This window comes from Sturnira hondurensis, unplaced genomic scaffold, assembly GCF_014824575.4.
Source record: "Sturnira hondurensis isolate 20B ecotype Veracruz unplaced genomic scaffold, ASM1482457v3 Scaffold0021143, whole genome shotgun sequence".
NCBI classification, from domain to species: Eukaryota; Metazoa; Chordata; class Mammalia; order Chiroptera; family Phyllostomidae; genus Sturnira; species Sturnira hondurensis.
In genome coordinates, this window is record NW_028093774.1 from 1 (window position 1) to 18,458 (window position 18,458).

General features: G+C 62.4%; 1 protein-coding gene across 5 annotated transcripts; it reads right to left on the reverse strand.

Moving 5' to 3' along the window:
* Positions 1 to 2,607: 2,607 nt before the first annotated feature.
* Positions 2,608 to 15,473, reverse strand: TNFAIP2 (TNF alpha induced protein 2). 5 transcript variants are annotated; one of them, XM_037031436.1, is made up of 12 exons: positions 15,395 to 15,473; positions 12,614 to 12,883; positions 11,649 to 12,282; positions 9,672 to 9,786; positions 9,398 to 9,520; positions 9,176 to 9,276; positions 8,499 to 8,597; positions 7,843 to 7,954; positions 6,872 to 6,994; positions 6,461 to 6,616; positions 6,207 to 6,328; positions 2,608 to 4,176 (listed from the first exon to the last, which is right to left on the reverse strand). In XM_037031436.1, exons 2-12 carry the CDS (start codon positions 12,828 to 12,830, stop codon positions 4,035 to 4,037), a joined length of 1,944 nt encoding a protein of 647 aa, XP_036887331.1. In that variant the 5' UTR covers positions 12,831 to 12,883; positions 15,395 to 15,473; the 3' UTR covers positions 2,608 to 4,034. The 5 variants fall into 5 exon arrangements, with proteins under 5 accessions (XP_036887331.1, XP_036887332.1, XP_036887333.1 ...); XM_037031437.1 differs by having other exon boundaries at positions 12,614 to 12,881; positions 15,392 to 15,460; XM_037031438.1 differs by lacking the exon at positions 15,395 to 15,473 and adding an exon at positions 14,979 to 15,341 and having other exon boundaries at positions 12,614 to 12,881.
* Between the last annotated feature and the right edge of the window lie 2,985 nt (positions 15,474 to 18,458).

Sequence of the window (18,458 nt, forward strand, 5' to 3'; positions counted from 1 at the left end):
ACCGGCTCAGTCAGGGTAAAGCCTGACCTTTGTCAAGGGAGCCGCCTGCCTATGACGTGGCTCCTGCCCTGACAGGCCGGCATGAGGAGGTTTTCTCATCTGACCGTCCAGTGTGGCCACTTCTGGTCCCTGAGTCTGTAGGGCTGCTATTCAGGCCTCCTGACCTTGTCGGGCTCTGTGTGGGGCCTTCTCAATCCACAAAAACTCCCTCCTGGTCCTGGGCTTTCCATACTTTGTCCCCTTCTCCCCTCCCCTCAGCCCCAAACCAGAGACGAGCGCCCCCAGAAATGGAGTGCAGGTTGCAGCCCCCTCACAAGGCTCCAACGACCCAAGGACCAGGCACCCGTGCCACACGGCCCACCGTCCCCTGGGGCTGCCGCCCCCTTCCCCGTCTCCCCACTGCACTGTGGATTCGGCCTCATCCCTACTGGCCCCACGGATGGGCCCTCCCCTCCCCACCTCCAGCCCCCTGGTGCTGGCCCAGGCTGCGGATACCCAGGTTGTTTCCCACAGGGCCCCAGACCCCAAAGGCGGTGCCCTGGTCTGCCCCCCACTCGGTGGGATGGACCTGTCAGAGTCCCCTCCTTCCTTCCCCACATCCTGGGCCCGGATGCGAGTGCCGAGGGGGACCAGGAACCGCATCTTTCTCCTGGTCTGCGCTTCAGTTTGATTTTTTTTCCTTTGACTCAAACTGGCCTCAGCCAGCACCCTGGCTGCTGCCCCCCCGCCCCCCCCCCCACAGTGGCCCGCCCCGGCCGGCCCCACTCAGTCATCAAGGCCTCAGAAACCACGAGGTTCTGGCCAGCATCCGGTATCCTGTAACTGGGCGCAGCAAAGGGGGGACCCCAAAAGGGATTTGGAATGGGGTCCAGAACTCAAGGTGTCCAGGAAATATTAGAAACACATATAAGATGTCCTTGCCCCTCCCGCCCCACAGGTGTGAGTTGGGAAGGGACATGTAGAGGGGCCACTGAGAGCTGTTTTGCATAGCAACACGTTTGCAGCTAGCCTCTGGCCTGGTCATTTTACGTCTATAACCTTTAACTGGTTTCATGGGTATATTAAATAGCTGTGGCCACGCTTGGAGCCAGGGAGAAGCAAGTGACTTCCACCCAAGATGTGACTGGGGGCAGGTCCCCTGAGTTACAGTGCCTACGTGGGGGCTGAGTTGATTGGCTTCACCCCATGGGGCCACACCTGCCCAGACTCACGATGGCAGCCCAGTAAACTCGGAATAACACAGGAACGCTGGTGGGTGTAGCCCATTGTAGGAGGAGTCGGAAATGGGGCTGCAAAGGAGGACTGGCTCAGGAATTTAAACACAGACGCGGCAGCCATTGAGGAGGGAGAGCCACGCAGCTTTGCCAGAGTGGGGACCCTACCCTTTCCACAGACACGTGAAGGAAAGAACCGTGCGGTTTGACCAGAGTGCAGACCCCTGCAGCTCTGGGAGAGGAGGCCCACTCGGCTTTGGGGTGCTCCCTTTGGCTGTGTGGCCTGGGAAGCAGGAGAGACTTTGCCTGGAAAAATGGGTACAAAGAACTCTTGCCAGTAGACCATGAGAAGGTGACACACGACTTTGGATTAACTGGAGATCCTGCCTGGACGGTGACACAGCTGACAGTGCCAGTGGCATGGAAACATGGACGTGTACTCTTAAATTATGGTACCCTGGATGAGGGCAGGGGGAGAAGGGAGCGCTGTGCGCTGTGTGCGTAGGTGGTTATCCTAAAGGACTTTGATATTTTAATGAAGATGTTAGGTCACTATTTTAAGTCTGTACAGCTTTAAATAAACCTTTCCTTTCCTTTTCACAAATCTCTGGCATTGAGAGGCGTCTTTCCTCTGGTGGCCGACAGATGAGCCCAGTAGGTGGTCCGCACGGTAAATACCGTCCTTGGGAGGGGTCCCTGTTGTTCCATGACGGTTATGGCATCCCTGGGGGGGCCAAAAACTGCCCCCCTTGAACCTCTGTTCTGTAACAGTCCCAAACCCAGATCTTCAGGACTATTGGCTGCAGAAAGTTCTGGTCAAACCTAAGATCAGGGCCTGCGTTGTGTTTCAGCTCCAGACAGACCCGCCAAGCTGCAAACTCGTGAAACCAGACGCAGCTAAGCCAGGGCTGAGGTCAGCATGGGGGGCGGGGCCTGGCCTCCTGGGACCCGTCTCTTAAATATGCTCACGCTGCCGTGGCTGCGAGCTGCTGTCCGTGTAACCGGGCTTTGACGTGTGGCCCCACACGGGACCCTGCAGTCTGGCAACACCCTCCCCAGTGAGCCGGTGCCCCTCCCTACAGCCTGTGGGGCTCTCCTGTTCACGGATGGGGCCTTCAAAGTCAATTCCAGCAATATAAGGGTACGTTCCTACTGTGACCCTCCACACCGCACTGCAATGGCTGTCCAGGGTCCCCCCAACCCCCCCAGAAAGGGACTGCAGGCAGGCCCTTCCCAAGCCCCTGCTCACCGGTGAGAAGGGGTGGGCAGTGCTGTGGGGCGGGACCCCCTGGGGACTTGACACAGAGCGGGAGAACAGGCCTGTCCACGCGCCAGGAGCCTGGGGGAGCCGCCGATGCCCGCCCCCGCTCCCCAGAGGAATCACACCACAGCTGCTTCTGAAGATAGTTTTATATCAAGCTTGAGAACCTGAATCCTGTCCTCAGTATACACCTATGAAAGAGGTATTATCAAAAATAACATTAATAACATCAAACACGCTAACTCTACAAATGTACAAAGGCTTCTATGCACCGTTGACATTGGCCAGGTCCTGGCCAAGTACCTGGAAAGGGGGCAGGAGGGCCCCTGCGGCCCCTGACTCTGAACCACCCCCCATGCGGAGAGAGTCCATGGGGTGGGCAGAGGCCAAGAGGGCAGCTGACCCCTCTTCCAGGGGAAGGACAAGGTGTCCCATGGCAGGGGGCAGATGGAGGCCACGGTGAGCAGACCCATGGCTCCCACAGACGCTGCGTCCTTCTCTCCGGCACCTGCGACTCTGTCAGGCTCCACGAGAGGGGGGTGGCGGTGGCAGGTGGAGCTGACATTGTTAATCCTCTGCTGTGACCAACGGAGAGGGTCCCGGGCCACCGGGTGGGTCGAGGGTGAGGAGAAGGGCCCTTCACGTGGACGAGGGAGGCAGGGGAGAAGTGCTAGGGTGGGACAAGGATCTGGGAGGGGGGGTGGTCTCTCACAGCTGCAAGAGGCCAGGGAGCCCTCCCCTGGAGCCTCGGGAGGGACAGCCCGTCCAGCGCTGGACGAGAGCCGACCTGCACAGGGCCTCAGAACTGGAAATAAGTCTTGCTTTAAGCTGCTACGTTCGTGGAAATTTGTTACGGCAGCAGGAGGACACTGACACAGGGAAGGGGTCAGAGGTCAAGCTTGCCCCACCCTGGGCCTGCAGGGGGGGGCAGGCAGAGCCCTAGAAGACCCGGAGGCCTCCCCCAGGGCCCCCCTCAGGGTGTGCCTGTGCCCAATGGGAGATGCCAGGGTCTGAGCTACAGGGGTCCCCATGCCATCTGGAGGGCAGCTTCAATGCTGGTGGGAGCCCAGTGTCCCAGGGAACTCCCCTTTCTGGGCCCCAGGTAAGAGCTCCTCTTCCCCTTCTTCCTCTCCCAGTTGCCTTCTGTCCCATCAACTTGCCGAGCTGGCTCATCAGAGCCCTGGCGAAGGGGGCATGGTAGGGCCTCAGCCCCAGCACGCAGTCAGGGCGGGGGACAGCGGCTCCGAGGCAGACGGGGAAGGGCCCCACTGACAGGAGGGGAGGGCCCAACTGTCCCTTCTCAGGTGTGGCCTCTTTGGTTCCTGCCACTGTGAGGAGCCCCCCAGTGGGTGCTCCTGCCCCTCGGGGCTAGTAACAGACCAAGGCCTGTCCAGTTCCACTGCCCAGGGGCCTGCGCCTTGGCCAGGGCCGAGCAGACGCAGCAGCAGGAGGCAGGGGGCCCGTGAGGGGCGTGAAGCCGGTGCTGGTCTGAACTGTCCCCAAGAGGGGTGTGTTCAACACCTGCCGAGTGCTCACAGGAGGTCAGGCCACAGGAAAAGCTAACCAACGTTTATCAGTGAAAACAGGGACTTGAAGGGCCCGTGTGCCCCGGCGCTGACGTCCAGGATGCTCCGGATGCTCCTGACCTCGCTGTTGGACAGGTTCCCCTTGATGGCCAAGATGGCGCTCAGGTGGCCTTTGCTGGAGAAGAGAACATCCGGTCAGTTCAGCCCGGTCACCAATGCCCCTGCTCGCACTCCGCCCCAGTTCCCCAGGCTCCTGGCCTGAGCGTGGTGCCCTGCGGCCAGCTCCCTGTGCACTTGAGGCTGTGCTGGCCTCCCCCTGAGCGAGGCAGCAGTGGCCACCTGTCTGTCCCTACAGCACAGCAAACTCCCACCTGATGCTGGCCCTGGACTGGCTGTTCCTCCACACTCTTCAGATGACCCACTGCTCTCGCTCTGTAGGTCTCAGCTGAAACATCACCTCCCCCAGGGCCTTTCCCATCTCTCGAATCAGCACCTGCGGCTGCCAAAATAATCTTTGCCACCTGGAATTGTATTTCTGTGCCCGATTACCTCGTCACCACCACCCTTCCATGGATGATAGCTCCCTAGGGGAGAAGTGAGACCTGGTCTGTCTTGTATTCCATGGCATCCCAGGAGGTACCTGGGAGAAAGTCTGGCACCTAGCGGGCCACTCAGTGATTATTGGTGGGAGATGGGCAGAGGAGTGGGTGAGTGAGTTGATGGGTGCAGGTGGATGATGGGTGGATGATGGACATATGCATGGACGGATGGATGGGTAGGTGGGTGGGGGTGGATGATGGATAAATGCAGGGATGGGTGGATGGCTGTGGGTGAATGAATGAGAGATGAGTGGGTAGAGAGCTGGATGGGTGCAGGGATAGGTGAGTGGAAGGGCGGCTGGATGGGTAGACATGTAGATGGGTAGGTAAGCACAAGGGGGACCCCCAAAACCGGAATTATCTTCTGGAGGGCAAGCCCCTTGTCCTGTAGGCTTCCCCCCCTAGATGGGTGTTCTAGGAGCCCATCTGTATCAGTGCACCAGCTGGTGGTGTTGTGAGAGGTTGTGTTTGGCTTCAGTGAATTTTTTTAAAGATTCTTTCAACACAGTTGCCCACTTCAGGATGGGTGATTCACAAGTGCACCTGCTCACACCACACCGAATGTTTGAGAGTTTTTGACCAAAGACAGCATGAGCCCCCTGCCCCACCCTCCCTATTCCCCCGATCTCCCCCCAAGAGACCTTTTTGTTTCCTTGGATGAAAAAAGTCCTCACAGGGAAACGTTTTGCCAATGGGGAAGAGGTGAAACAAAAAATGGCAGAAGCACTAAAAGGCATCAAAATTGACACACTCAAAAACTGTCCTGAGCAGTGGAAAAAAGTCTCAATTGGTGTACTACATCAAATGGAGAGTATTTTGAAGGTGACTGAAGTTGACACATGTAAGAATACTCTAGTTTTAATCAATAAGTTCCGGTTTTTCAGGGTCCGCCCTCGCCTGTTGCTGGAGAGCCACAAGAGCACCCGCCTTGGTGCTCAGACCGGGAGGTGGGAGGGTGGTGCTGGTGCACTGCCGGGTGGGGGAGGGGAGGGAAGCGGGTGGCCAGGTGGGCGAGTACAGCTGGTGGGCCGCGGGCTGGACTCAGCTAAGCTGTCACTACAGTCCAAGGCCCACTCGGGCACCCGCTCCGTGTCACAGGGCTCAGCCCAAAGACACCATTCCCTCGGCTCACAAGCCCTCAGGCAACCTGGGGCTGAACCCCTGCTACAGAAGAGGGGCTGGGGCCCAGGTCCACGTCCTTGAGGACTCTAGGCTGATGGGCGGACCCCAGCCCCATCACTGACTTGCCGTGGCCTCCAGCAGGTTTCTGGTCTCTCCAGCCCCAGTCTCCCTTCTCGGGGACCAGCACCACAAAGGCCAACAGTCGAGCCAGACGCCACACTCATCTCAGCTCTACCACTGACAGGTTGCATTCCCGTGCATGGGGGTCTGCGGCTCCCCAGGCCTCAGGAGTCGGCCTCATGGGGCTGCAGAGAGGACCGAACCAGTGAGCTGCGCTACAGGACCCTCTTGCACAGCTGGCGCAGCCGGGATGTGCTCCAGGCACCCTGATGGCAGACCGCTGCCTCGCTGGGCCGCGTCTGACCACGGTGGAAGCCGGCAGGGCCGTGCCAACTGCCCAGGTCACCTGGTGCTCTGTCCTCACCTGAAGTCAGGGTACAAGGTGGCATACGTGGCCACCTCCATCTTGATGGCATTGGGGTCTTGCAGGCGAATGATTTCAGCAAGCGTGGGCAGGGCTTGGTGCAGCCAGGTGGCTGGGGAGCCCTGCAAACACAGGACGGGTTGGAGGGAGGCTGCCTCTTCTGCAGGGACCTGAGAGGCTCAGGCCAGACCTGACTGAGTTGGGAGAGGCCCAGAGGGGCAGGGGGCTGCCCATCCCAGGTGGCTGGGGCTTACACTCTCAGAGCAGAAGTGCTGGATGAAGTCGGCATTGGCCAAGACCTGCCCCGCTAGTTGCCTCTGCTGCTCCGCGGTCTTGAGCACCAGGCGCCGTTTGCTGAGCTGCACAATGTATTCCTTCACCAGGTGCCGGTGGACGAGCTCCATGAGCTCCTGTGCAGGCCAACAGACAGAATTGTGTGAGCCAGGCCCTGACAGGAAGCTCACCACCTCCCTTGAAGCCTTGAAGCCGGGAGTCCAGGGAGGGGAGGATGGCAGAGCAAAGGAGTGCACACAGTTGTGCACATGTGTGTGTGTCCGTGGGGGTGTGCATACACCTGTGTTAGCACACACCTGTGTTAGCATGTGTGCTCAGGCTGCAGCCCCTGCCAGGCCCAGCCCCCAGCCCCCAGCCCAGGGCCTCCTCACCTCCCGGAAACAGTCTCGCAGCCCCATGAACTCAGGCAGCGCGTTTTCCACCTTGTGGACAATGTTCTCCATGGTCTGCTCCGAGGCTGCCCAGCGGGTATGTGAGAACTTCTTGAACAGGGGCTGGGACAGGAGAGAGGGGGGATGTCTGGCCCTGCCCTGCAGGGGAAGGGCTGTTGAACAGACACACATGCACGCACAGACATGCACACTGCCGCACAGGGCCAGCCTAGGGTGGGGGCTCTGGGACTGCCAGGGAACCAGGGCAGAGCTTGGCTCACAGGCGAGGTCTATGTACCCTTCTTCAAGGCCAACCAGCTGTGGCTCCTTAGAAGCCAAAACCATCTGCTGTCCTGAGGTTTCTTCCACCCCCCACCCCTTCAAATAACTAAATTCCTGCATAAACCAGGCCTGTGCTTTACCGATGCCAAGTCCCTGGGGTCATGGTCTGGACTTCACCACCAGCAGGCCACCCATGGCCTCTGGCTCTGGTCCCTGGGGACAGGGTGGGCCCCATGGAGGGCAGGCCCCATGGAGGGCAGGCAGGGGACCCCTCCCGTTTTGTTCCAGGGACCCTGCCTCACCCTCTGCTAAAGGAACCAGGGGCTTTCTGTGGGTTTTCCGGCTCCAGCAGGGGCCATTGGTGGCTGCCAAGGCTCTGAGCATTGCCACTGGCAGTGAGGCCCAGGGAGGGGCTGGAGAAGGAGGGGCTGGGGGGGAGGGAGGCAAACTGGGTGCAAGCATGGGAACTGGGCTGAGTCTAAAGTATGGGGTCCCCTGAAACTCTTCTGTGCCCTCCCAGCCCTGGGCAGCCCCTTCTGAGGCCAAGTCCCAGGCCGACCCAGTGGGAACAAGTTCAACACCTCCATGGCCTCAACCCTGTGCAGCACTAGCCTCCATAAGCCAGTCTTGGCCTCTGCCCTTCCTGCCACCACCGTCACGTCCCCAGCCCTGGGCACAACAGGGGTCACCTGCAGGCTCTCCACCAGGCTCTGGAGCAGCGTGTCGAAGCCGTGACCCTTGAGCTCATGCAGGTAGCCCAGGAGGTCCTGGGATGTCTGCCAGTTCTGCTCCACGAACGTCCTGGAAGGCCAGGGAGGCAGGGAGGTCATGCCGGCCCTGCCCAGCCTACAGCCCACACTCGGAGAGCCAGCTAGCCCTGGGCAAATCTTCCGCAGCCGCCTCTTCACCCTGGAGCCCTCCCCCGGTCCCCAAGCCCTGCAGGAGCTAGTCGAAGTCACCCCGCCCATACTCTCCAGGCGGGGCCCAGCCTGCTCACCGCACCCCCCCACACCCAGGCCACACCCTCTACTAGCTGGGGGCCTGGCTCAGCCTCCGCATACCTCAGTGTGCTTCCCAGCTGATGGGCACAGTCACTGCAGCCACCTCACGGGGCTGCTCCAAGGATAAAGCCACTGGGAAACCCTCGGCCTACCTGCTTGCCTAGACCGGCCACACCTTAGTGCTCCCTGCTGCGCAGGCCCCCCTGCTTTCTCTCCCTACGGGCCTCACTCATTTCAGTTCCACGTCGGCGCTAAGCTGCTCCCCTCCACTGCCCAGCCACCCCTTCTCTCCTCCCCGGCTCCTCCACTCCCATACCCTGTCCCGGGGCCCGCACCCTCCTCACCGCAAAGACCAGCAGCTGTTGATGTTGGCCATGACCTTGGCCCTGTAATGTCTCAGCTGTCTGCACCTTTCCAGAAATTCGTCAAAGGCTCGCTGGTAGCTGGTGAAACCGGAAGGGGCACTTGCGGGACCAGCACCAACAGTGGGGTGACAGCAGCCTCCTGGGCTTACGGGGCACTTTTCCCAAAGATGGACCCCAACAGCCCGGCACGCTGGCCCTAAGCATCATGGGACTGACTTTGGCTCTCGTGGGGCCAGGCCCTTCAGAGCTCCTGAACAGGGGGCCGGCCCAGCTCTGCTGGGCTCCCCCATCCACCCATGGCCCCTTCTACAGCTGGGAGGCTGGAGGGGCCATGGGTAGATGAGGGAGTCTTCAGAGGTGGGGATGGAGACTGGAGGTGCCTGCAGAAGACGAGGCCAGGGTCTCAGGCCCTTGTGAGGCGCCCTCTTTGCAGCTGGAGGGCGATCTGCTGGGAGCCTTGCCGAGGAGAGTGGAAGCACTCTTGCTTAGCCGGGTGGTGCGGGGGCGCAGGACTCCTGCTTGTAGTGACAGGGACTCTGGGGGCTGAGTGGCCCTGATCTAGCTTGGGTCCCCAGACCGGGCTTAGGGAGGAAGCTGTAGGCCCCCGTGTGCATTCCCGTACACACACACACACACACACACACACACACACTCACCTCCTCAGAAATGCAGCCAGCTCCACCCGCAGCAGGCGCTTTATCTGCGTGCCCAGGTCAGCTGTGATGCTCTCGGCCTTGGCCTGGCTCTGAGAGATGATCTGCAGGGGTGGGCGTGAGATGAGCAGGGCCCCCCCACTAGGGCTGGGGGAGGGGAGGGAGACACGTGGGCACAAGGCGGTGGGCTCAGAGGCGGGCCCTGTGTGCAGCAGGCTGTGCTACCTGGATGATGTCGATGGCCAGCTCACTGTGGCAATGGCTGTCCAGCTGCTGGGGGGCCACATCCTGGGCCCAGTGCTGTGATTCCAGGTCTAGGGCTCGGGCCATCAGCTCCTTCGCACTGGTCTGTGGCAGGGAGGGTCAGGGTAGCAGGAAGCCCATCACCCTGCCCACACGGAAGTCCCTGTTGAGCTCTCTGCCCATTCCTGTCCTTTCCCAGACTCCCCTCTGTCCCCTTCCTGCCCCTCCCCATCCCTGGTGCTGCTGCCAGACTTACCACCTCATTGGACAGGAACGTGGCCTCCAGCAGCCGGATCTGCCGGGGCGGCAGCAGGCTCCCCAGCTCGACCCCCTGCAGCTGGCCAGCAAGCTTGGGGCTGTTGATGATGTCGCTGCGGGCAGTGTGGGCAGTGTGAGAAAAGTGCCCCCCCCCAGCCCCCCCCACCTAGGCCAGAGCTCTCCTCCTTAGCCTGTCTCTGCGGGCCCTTCAGTGCATGGTCCAGGCAAAAACCTTGGAATCTCTATGTCTCCTACTTTCTCACCCTCCCATCCACTCAGGCTCCAAAACGTCTCCCCCACCAATCAGCCGCCAGCCCCAGGCCGAGTGACCAGCCACCTTCACCTCCCGCCCGCTCGTTGCAGGAGTCCCCTTCCGGGCCTCCCTGCTTCCACCCTGGCCCCTGACGGCGGACAGCTGTCCAGCCTGCTCACTGCCTCTGCCTGAAAATCTGATCTTCCTTCTCACACATGAAACCCAACTCCCTGTGGCTGCAGCCACCGGTCTCCGCCTCTGTCCCACCCGTCCCCTCACCCCCCTTCCCTGCCAGGCTGCACCAGAGGCTGGGCCAGTGCAAGCAGGAAGGGCTCCATGGAGGCGAAGGCGGCTCCACTGGTCCTTCTGGCTCCTCTACAGGGTCCCAGCCCCCAAGGAACCGCCCAGACCCGGCACTTCCTTGGGCCTTTGTGTGCCAGGAGGTTCAGGAGTGGCCCCCTCTCTGCCCCTTTTGAAGCCTGGACACCATGTCCCTTTGCTCCCTCCACTTCCGGCCACACAGGCCTCCACAAGGCCTCCCTGACCTCCCCTCCTCAGGGCTCCGTGCCCAGCTGGCCTGTTTGCTGCTGGGCTGGCCCCCATGGGCCCCGGGCTCAAAGCCTCCCCGGCCCTGGGACCGGGTAGGTGACTGGCAGCGGTGTGTGTGCCCAGCATTTCCTGGTGAGTCAGGCAGGACAGGCAAGGGGGAACCAGCTCCGGGCTGGCCCGCCTCCCCTCCAGCCCCTGCTCTAGGTCGTTCCCCTGTGCCCTGCTGACTCCTCACCCACCACGCCCCTGGGCCCTTCCTCTGGACCTCGCTGCAGGCTGAGCACCACCTGAGCCCACTGGCCACGCAGATGTGTCCCCGAGACCCTCACACACGGCTCACACTCTCTATCTGCCAGGCTTCCTGCCGGCTTTACACTTGGGGCTGGGCCAGCCCATAAGGATGCCTGGCTTCTTGAGCTGGGCACATCCACGCTCAGTCTCTCTCCACCCAGCCGCCACTCAGAGATCCATGGAGTCTGGGCAAATGGGGGAGCGCCTGAGGCTGTGCCCACTGCTACCAGGTCCCTCCGCTGGCACAGCCAGACCCCACCTGAGGAGATGCGGGCCTCTTGCTGTGGGCAACCCTGCACAACAAGGATCTTTCCCAGGGGCCCCATGGCCCCGCCCAGCTCTGGTCTGGGAGCTGCCTGGGAGGGCCCCATAGCCTGTGGATGAACCCACACACTGACAAGCTCCCCACAGCTCCCAGAGTGCTGCTCCACTTCAGGCCTGGGAAGGGACTCCCTCTGCCCAGAGCACCACCCTCCTCCCCTGCTGACTCCCTTCCTTCCTTTAGCCTGGGAATAGCCCTGGGCAGGGACACCGTCTGGTTCCAGGCAGAATCCTCCTTGGAGATCCTCGAGGCCCGCTCACTGGCCTGACCCCGCACAAGGTCCCTGCCCTGGGCTCCCACTCGGTCCTGGCCTCCTCTGCCACAGCCTTCCTGCTCTGGATCGTCCTTGTCCTCCCCACCCCCCTGCCAGTTCACGAATGAGTGAAGTCCCTGCCATTCCCTGCCCCCAACTGTCCAATGTGGTTGAGGCCCTGGAAATTAGGGAGCCCGAGTGCCAAGCAGACCCAGCGAAGGACTCCGCCTGCACTGACCTGGCTTAACCCACTCCCTGCCCAAGGCGACAACGCCTCCTGCCACCGCGGCCCCTCCCTGCCACTCACTTGGGGTAGAGGTTCTGCACCCAGACCAGCAGCAGGTAGGTGTCGCGCTCCAACAGCTCGAACTGCGCCATGGCCGTCAGCTGGGCCGCGAAGTGCTGGTGGTAGCTCTCTGCATAGGCCTCCACGACGCCGAACTCGGCGGGGAACAGCGGCTTCAGCCGCTCCACCACGGCCTCCAGGTCCTCCTTCAACGTGCGGCCCATGTGCAGGAAGGAGCGCTCGGCCTCTGAGCGGCCCTCAGCGTCCGCAGCCAGCGGCCGGTCCAGGCGCTCCTGTGCCTCCTGCGCCACGCCGCGCCGCCACAGTTGCAGCCAGCGCCGGGGGCGCGTGGCTGCCAGAGCCGAGGGCCCGGGCCCCGCGGCCTCCACGCGCCGGTCCTCGCGCTCCTGCTCCGCCAACACGGTCAGCGCCTGGCGCAGCCGCTCGGGTGCCGCCTCCAGCGGCCGGCGCAGCAGGCCGAGCACCTGGTCGCGCAGCAGCACGTACAGCGCCTCCACTTTGCTCTGGCGCCGCACCAGGTCCTCCTCGCTGGCGCCGCCGGTCACCGCCAACGCCACCAGCTCCCGCTCCAGCTTCAGCAGCGGCCCCGCGGCCTCCAGCCGCCCGAGCTCCAGGTCCGCTTTGAGCTCCTCCACTGCCAGGACCAGACAGCTCGTTAGCGCGGCAAGCCACGGGCCGGCGGGGACACCTCCGCACCCATGAGAGCCCGAACGGCGAAGCGATGCGCCCAGAGAGGCCCATCGGTGTCCCAGAGAGAACGGAAGCCCCCATATGCCTCCAACCAGCCCCTAAGACTAGGCAGGAGGTGCAGGTAAGAAGCCAGGAGGGGTGACACCTCCAAGCCCATGGTTCCTGCCCTCTCTGGGTCCTGGGTCGGTGGGCTGGCTGCTCCGGGAGCCCCAGCAGTGCCAGGTCCTGGCCAGCTCTGACATGGAACCCCAGCCCCAGGAGGAACCCCAGCCTACCTGTGGGCAGTAGGTCCCTGCTCCTGGGCCCGGACTCAGGCTTGCCCTCTGCCTTGGCAGCGCTGGGCTGGCCCTTCTTCTTCTTCCCTTTGGTGAAGATGCTGAACATGTTGGCCAGGCCTTTTGGCTTCTTCCTCAGAGCCTCTTGCTCGCCCCTCTCTGGGGCTCCCTCAGATTCCTGGGGTGGCACCAGGTACTCAGAAGAGGCCTCTGACATGGAAGAAGGTCATCATCTTCAGTGTCACGCTGGCTCGGGCCTGCAGGTGGGCTAGGGAAGGGGGATGGAAGCGTGAGTGGTGGCAGTGCACAGGTGTGGTGGCAGCCCTGTGTGCTTGACCAGTTGCCACTGGCAGGCCCCCCAGGGCTCTGGCCTTCAGGTCCCCCTGTAGGCACCAACAGCTCGCTCGCTCGCTCCCTGGACCCTGGCTTCTCTGTGCCCGTAGCTCCTCTCCCCCTCCAGGCCCTCCCAGAATTACCGGAGCAGGGAGGAAGCTGGGAGGAAGCTGGGGTGCCAAGCCTCCCAGAAAGACAGGCTTTCGCTTCATTGGGCAGATGATCCTTTGACAGCCCACCCTCTGGGCAGGGCTCGAGGACACCCCCGACCCCCAGAGCAAGGGCGGCCATCCCACTGCACAGAGTCAGAACAGAGGTCTAGGGAGTTCCACGGCAGAGACCGGCCCAGGCACACCCCCTACCTCACCCACTCTCCTCTGCTCTTGTCTGGCTGTGGGGCCCCAGAGGGACACTGAGTAGAAACAGGTCTGGTCCTGCTGGGACCACAAGGCAAGCAGATTCAAGACCCCAGCATGGCCTTGGGGTTCAGCCTACAGAAAGCACGGCACCCCTCAAACTCCAGTGGGTGGGAAAGGACTTCGGAGAGTCTTTCGCATGCTGATGGGGACAAGGGCTGCCTGAGTCACAGACTGACCTGGACAGGAGCACAGGCTTCCTGGCTCCTGCTTCTCCCCGACAGCTCCGTAAAGGGGAGATGCCACCGTCACCACAGCTCCCACTCTCTCTGCCCCTCCTGGGTGCCCACCCCGGCTCTTCCTCACTCCCACCCGGGAGGGGTGTGATTTTCCTCATCTCACGAAACCAGCTCAAGGAGGCTTCGCAGGCCCTGTGGTTGACCCCTTGGGCTTGCCTCTGTGCCCCCCACCACCTAGCCTGTTGCATTAAGACAGGCAGGACCATCTTGTGCCCAGCATCACCCTCCAAACACCTTGACCATTATTGGAGCAAGGCCAGGTTTGGGGGAGGGGAACAGGGCTGACCCCAAGGGAGCAGCCAGGGCAGAGCTGGGAACAGGGAGCAGATGGGGCCAGGCCTGCCTGGTGACTGGGGAGACACATAATCACAGTGCCTGCTCTACCACCCAACAGCAAATACACCAGGCCATCATGCATGCAACACGGTGACTTTGATCCACCCCTGCAACAGACAGCGCTGATGGGTAACCCACCATCCGGAAGGAGAAACTGAGGTGTGAGGGGAGAGGTGTGCTTGTCCCAGTTGATAAGCAGGTGGCGGGGCTCAGCGCAGGTGGGGTAGACTCGGCAGAGCCCCTGCAGCCTCCCCCAGCCCAGCCCCTCTCGGGGGGGCTGGGAAGCCTGGGTTGTTCCTGCTCCCATTGGCTTTACGGGACACCCTGGGCAGGGTCCTAGATTGCTGTCCCTGCCCCTTGGTCTGGCAGTTCCTCTCCAGAACCAAGCGGGGGTGCTCTAGGAAGCCCCCAGACCAAAGTCCCTTGGCAAGAGGCCAATGGGTGCTTCTGCCCGCCCACCCACTGGCCTCCTGTGTCCTCTCCCATTCCACCCCATTTTCATGCTGTGCACCCATAGGAGCTGGTCTGGTCAGCTGCCTGGGCTGCTCAGTGCCACCCTGGGGGCCTGGCCCCCCTGCCCCCTGCTGGAGTGGAGGAGAGGGCCATCCTGACTAGCAGGGCTGAGACCAGCTTCACCTCTGCCCCCACCAACACCCACTTCTTGGTCCCCATGCACACTAGGTTCCATCTGACCTCCAGACATTGCTCTGGCAGGTCCCTGCACAGCATCGCTGCCTCCCCGCCTGGGGCACAGACTCCTACTCAAGGCCCAGAAGCCCCTGAGGCTGGCCCCTGCTGGGAGCCAAGTGCCAGGCCCCTGGCTGGGCTTCAGGAAGGCTGTGTGTCTGCCAGGCAGGGCTGGGTACCCAGCAGGAGAGGCACTCCGCCCCGCTAGAGCGGTTGGCTGGACACACGCAGATAAGAGACCTGCTCAGAGTTATACAGTGTGGCCCAGCCTGCAGCCGGACAGTCCCCCCGGGGCAGCCCGCTTCTCGGGCGCACCTGCCCTGCCCCCTCCTCCCGGGCAGGGCTGAGGCTCACCCAGCCTCAAGTGGCCTCTGCGCTGGGGAGCGACGGAGGGAGTACCGGTCCCCCAGATAACGCCCAGGCACAGGGAGTGAAGTGACTCCGCCTAGGTCATCCAGCCAGCTTCCCTCTCCGGCCCTGGTCCCCATTCCTACCGGGAAAGGCAGCGAGACCCTCCCTGCCTTCCCGCGCCTAAGGCGCCATCCGGGCCCTGTGCGTCCCAACGCGAAGCCGCTCCGTGCAGGGGCCTCAGGCTCCCTAGAAGTGGGGCTGCGAGAAGCCTCGGGCTCTTTGATCGCCCGCTCTCTTGGTCCCCTCTGCCGCATCTGCCGCTCCCTCGGGGGATGGGCCGAGGGCCGGGATGACCCACAGCCGCGCGGGACGACGGCGCACGGACGCCGGACGCCGGGAGAGTGAAGGTCACTTACTCTGTTGGCCGGACCGCCGCTCTGCCGCCGGCGTCCTGCACCGCCAGAAAAAGCCTGCGGATCGCAGACTCCGCCCCGCCCCGCCCCCCCCAGCCGCCCCCCCAGCCGCCCCGCTCTTCCCCAACTCCGAAACTGCGGAAAATCCGCGCGGTGAGGCCCGGGCGAGTGCTGCCCCCAGCCCGGCGTTCGGGGTCCTGCGCGGGCTCCTGAGGCTGTGCGGGGGCCCGTCCCACCGGGGAATGCGAGTGCGTGTTGGTTGGGGGTGGCCGCCCCGGGCGGGTGCAGGGGGCGCCGCTGGCGGAGGGTCCCCCGGTATTTGGGGCGCGGGGATCCTCACCCGGTGGATGGAACCCGTCTGCTGCTGACCTATTGTCCAACGATGGCTTCTGATTGGCTAAGAGGAAGAGCGTCCCCCCCAGCCCAGGACAACGCTTCCTCGTCACAGAGCCGTCACCCACTCCAACTCCCTCGGCCCAACTACCACCGCCCCGTCTGCGGGGGCCGGTCCCACTTGGGGCAACACTGTGGCTACAGAGACATGGGACGGGGCCTTCCTGGAGGAGGTGCCTCAAGGGAGAGGGGCTGCAGGGGTGCTCAGCTCTTAACAATAGGCCTGTGTGGGTGCCCTCCCACAGTGTCGCCTTCGGAATTCACACCCAGGCCTGGGGAACTCCTACCCAAGCACTTTCCCTTTCTGGGGTGAGGCTGGGCCAGGACAGGCTGCTGGGGGCAAAGTCCCGGCCCAAACCGCTGCGCCTTGATCGCTATTCAGCCCAGCTTTGTCCTCACTTGGGGTGGCTTTGTGCAGGTCACGGCCTCTTCTATCCTCTCTGGGCCTCCCGTCCCCCTCTAAGGCCTGTTTCCTGGGCTCTGTTACTGGGGCAGGCAGAAGGTCCTGGTGAGAGTGCCCACCCACAGCCACCCTGTGCTATTTCACAGCCCAGGAATCTTGTCCCCTGGAAAGGACCCAGTCACTCAGGAATTTCCCGGCTGAGCACCAGCTTCCCTTTTCCTTCTCGCTGGAGCCTCTGCCCCCCGCCCCCCCCCCCCGGNAGCTTGGGTTTGGACATGGACTCTGTCCCTGAGGGGCTTGTGGGAGGCGAGGGGCCTCAGGAGGAGAAAGAGACGGACTCCACCCCTTCTCTGCCTGGGGGGGGGGGCGCATGACGTTTTTTCCCGTGGGCCAGCAGAGCCGCAGTGCTGGGCTGGGAGGGTCGTTCCATCTGCTCTGCAGATGAGTGGGAGGCACCCTGCCCACCACCATCACGTTCATCCAGCCAGACGGAGGCCAGGGGATGAGCCCAAGGGGTCCTGGCTCGCTGCCTCGTTGTGCAAGGGGCGCTTTTCGGTTGGGCCTCCTCTCCTAACTCCAGGCGGTCTGGACACTCGCTGGAGCTCTCCGAGTGAGGGGGGTGGGGGATGGGGAGGCTTCCAGGCAGCAGGTCCCGGATCAGCAGAGGCAGGAATGGCACTTCTGGGGCAAGTTTTGAGCCTGGTCCCCAGTGCCCTGGGGCCACCTGCACCTGTCTCTAGGGCTCCGCCTGAGCAGCAGCCAGGGCCAGGGCGTGGGGGAAGCTGCCCTGTCCTCATGTGCTGCACTGGTCCCTTCCCGGGGGTTGTGGGCATGTCCGTGAAGCCCCCGACCCAAGGGAAAGCCTCTGACAGTGGGGCTAATAGAGGGCCACGGGTGACAGCTGGGGGCGGGGGGCTGAGACTGTTGGGGCAGGAGTCTTCTTACCCCTCCGACGTGTGAGGAAACTGTCCCTCACATGGACACTTGCAGGGAGGGTCAGCCAAGAATCCTGCCCTTAGCCGGAAAGGAACATCAGATGCTGGGTGGGAGTGTCCCTGGCCATCTGCGGTCCCGCGCCCCACAGGGCGGCGGGCTGGCTCCACATGGCAGGGAGGGCTGCAGGCAGGAGCAGCCTGCAGAGAGATCTGCAGACTAGCCCAGCCCCTGGTCAGGAGCCAGGTCAGCTTCTCCCAGGGGGCACAGGGCCTTGACCGCGCCCCTCACCGCAGGGCTGCACACTCACGGCTCTGCCTCCCTTCCCTCTGCCCAGAAGTGATGGCTGACTTAAAAAAAACCCAACACTTTGTTAAAATATGTATAACAAGCCCTGGCTGGTGTGGCTCAGGGGACTGGGCGTCATCCTGTGAATCAAAAGGTCAGGGCACATGCCTGGGTTTCCAGCCAGGTCCTCGGTTGGGAGTGCGCAAGAGGCAACCGATGTTTCGCTCCCTCTCTTCCCCCCTTCTGTCCCCTCTCTCTAAAAAGTAAATAAATAAAACCCTTTAAAAATGTGCGTAGCAAAGCCGACCCTTTTGGCCCTTTTAAGCATCCGCCACCTCCAGGGCATGAGCACTCTCACAGCAACGCGCTGCCAGCCCCACCGCTGGCCGCGGAACCGCTCCCTGCTGCTCGCAGAGCCGGAGCTCCTTAACCATGGACGCCCCATGCCACCCCCACCCAGCCCCTGGCCGCTGCCATCCCGCTTTTCATCGCCATACTTCAGATTCATCTAAGTACCTCCCGGAAGTGGAATCGTACAGTGTTTGTCCTTTTGTGACTGGCTTCCTTCTCTTAGCGTGACATCCCTAAGGCTCGTCCGTGTGGTGGCGTGTGTCAGACTTCCCTTCCTTTGTAAGGTTGAGTAATGCTCTGTTGTTCAGCCATGGACTTGCCCGTGGACCCAGGGAGGGCCACCCACCCCCGGCTGCTGTGACCCACACAGCTGTCAGTGTGGGAGAATTGGGCCTCTCCGGGGCCCTGCTCCCAATTCTGTGGGGCACGGAGCTGACTTTTGTTGGCCTTCACAGGTGCCAGGCCCTGTTCTAAGGGTTTTGCATGCATTAACTGTTTTCATCAAAAAATCTTATGACGTGGGTATTCCTTAACCATCCCCTTTTCACAGAGGAGGAAACTGAGGCATAGACAGGCCCAGCTGGGAGCCCCACTCCACATTGCTTTGCCCAGTGTCGATCTGTGTGGAGGCGTAGCTTCATGTATTTAAGTCAGACACAAGGAAGGACTGCCAGGCCAGACTGCTTAGATGCAGAAATGGGA

Coding starts and splice junctions, on each gene's coding strand:
- TNFAIP2 (XM_037031436.1), bottom strand. CDS start 12,830: ATGTCAGAGGCCTCTTCTGAGTACCTGGTGCCACCCCAGGAATCTGAG. Junction 9,787..11,648: donor GTGCAGAACCTCTACCCCAA/GTGAGTGGCAGG, acceptor CACTGCCCGCAG/CGACATCATCAACAGCCCCA. Junction 4,177..6,206: donor ACCTTGTACCCTGACTTCAG/GTGAGGACAGAG, acceptor TCTCTTCTCCAG/CAAAGGCCACCTGAGCGCCA.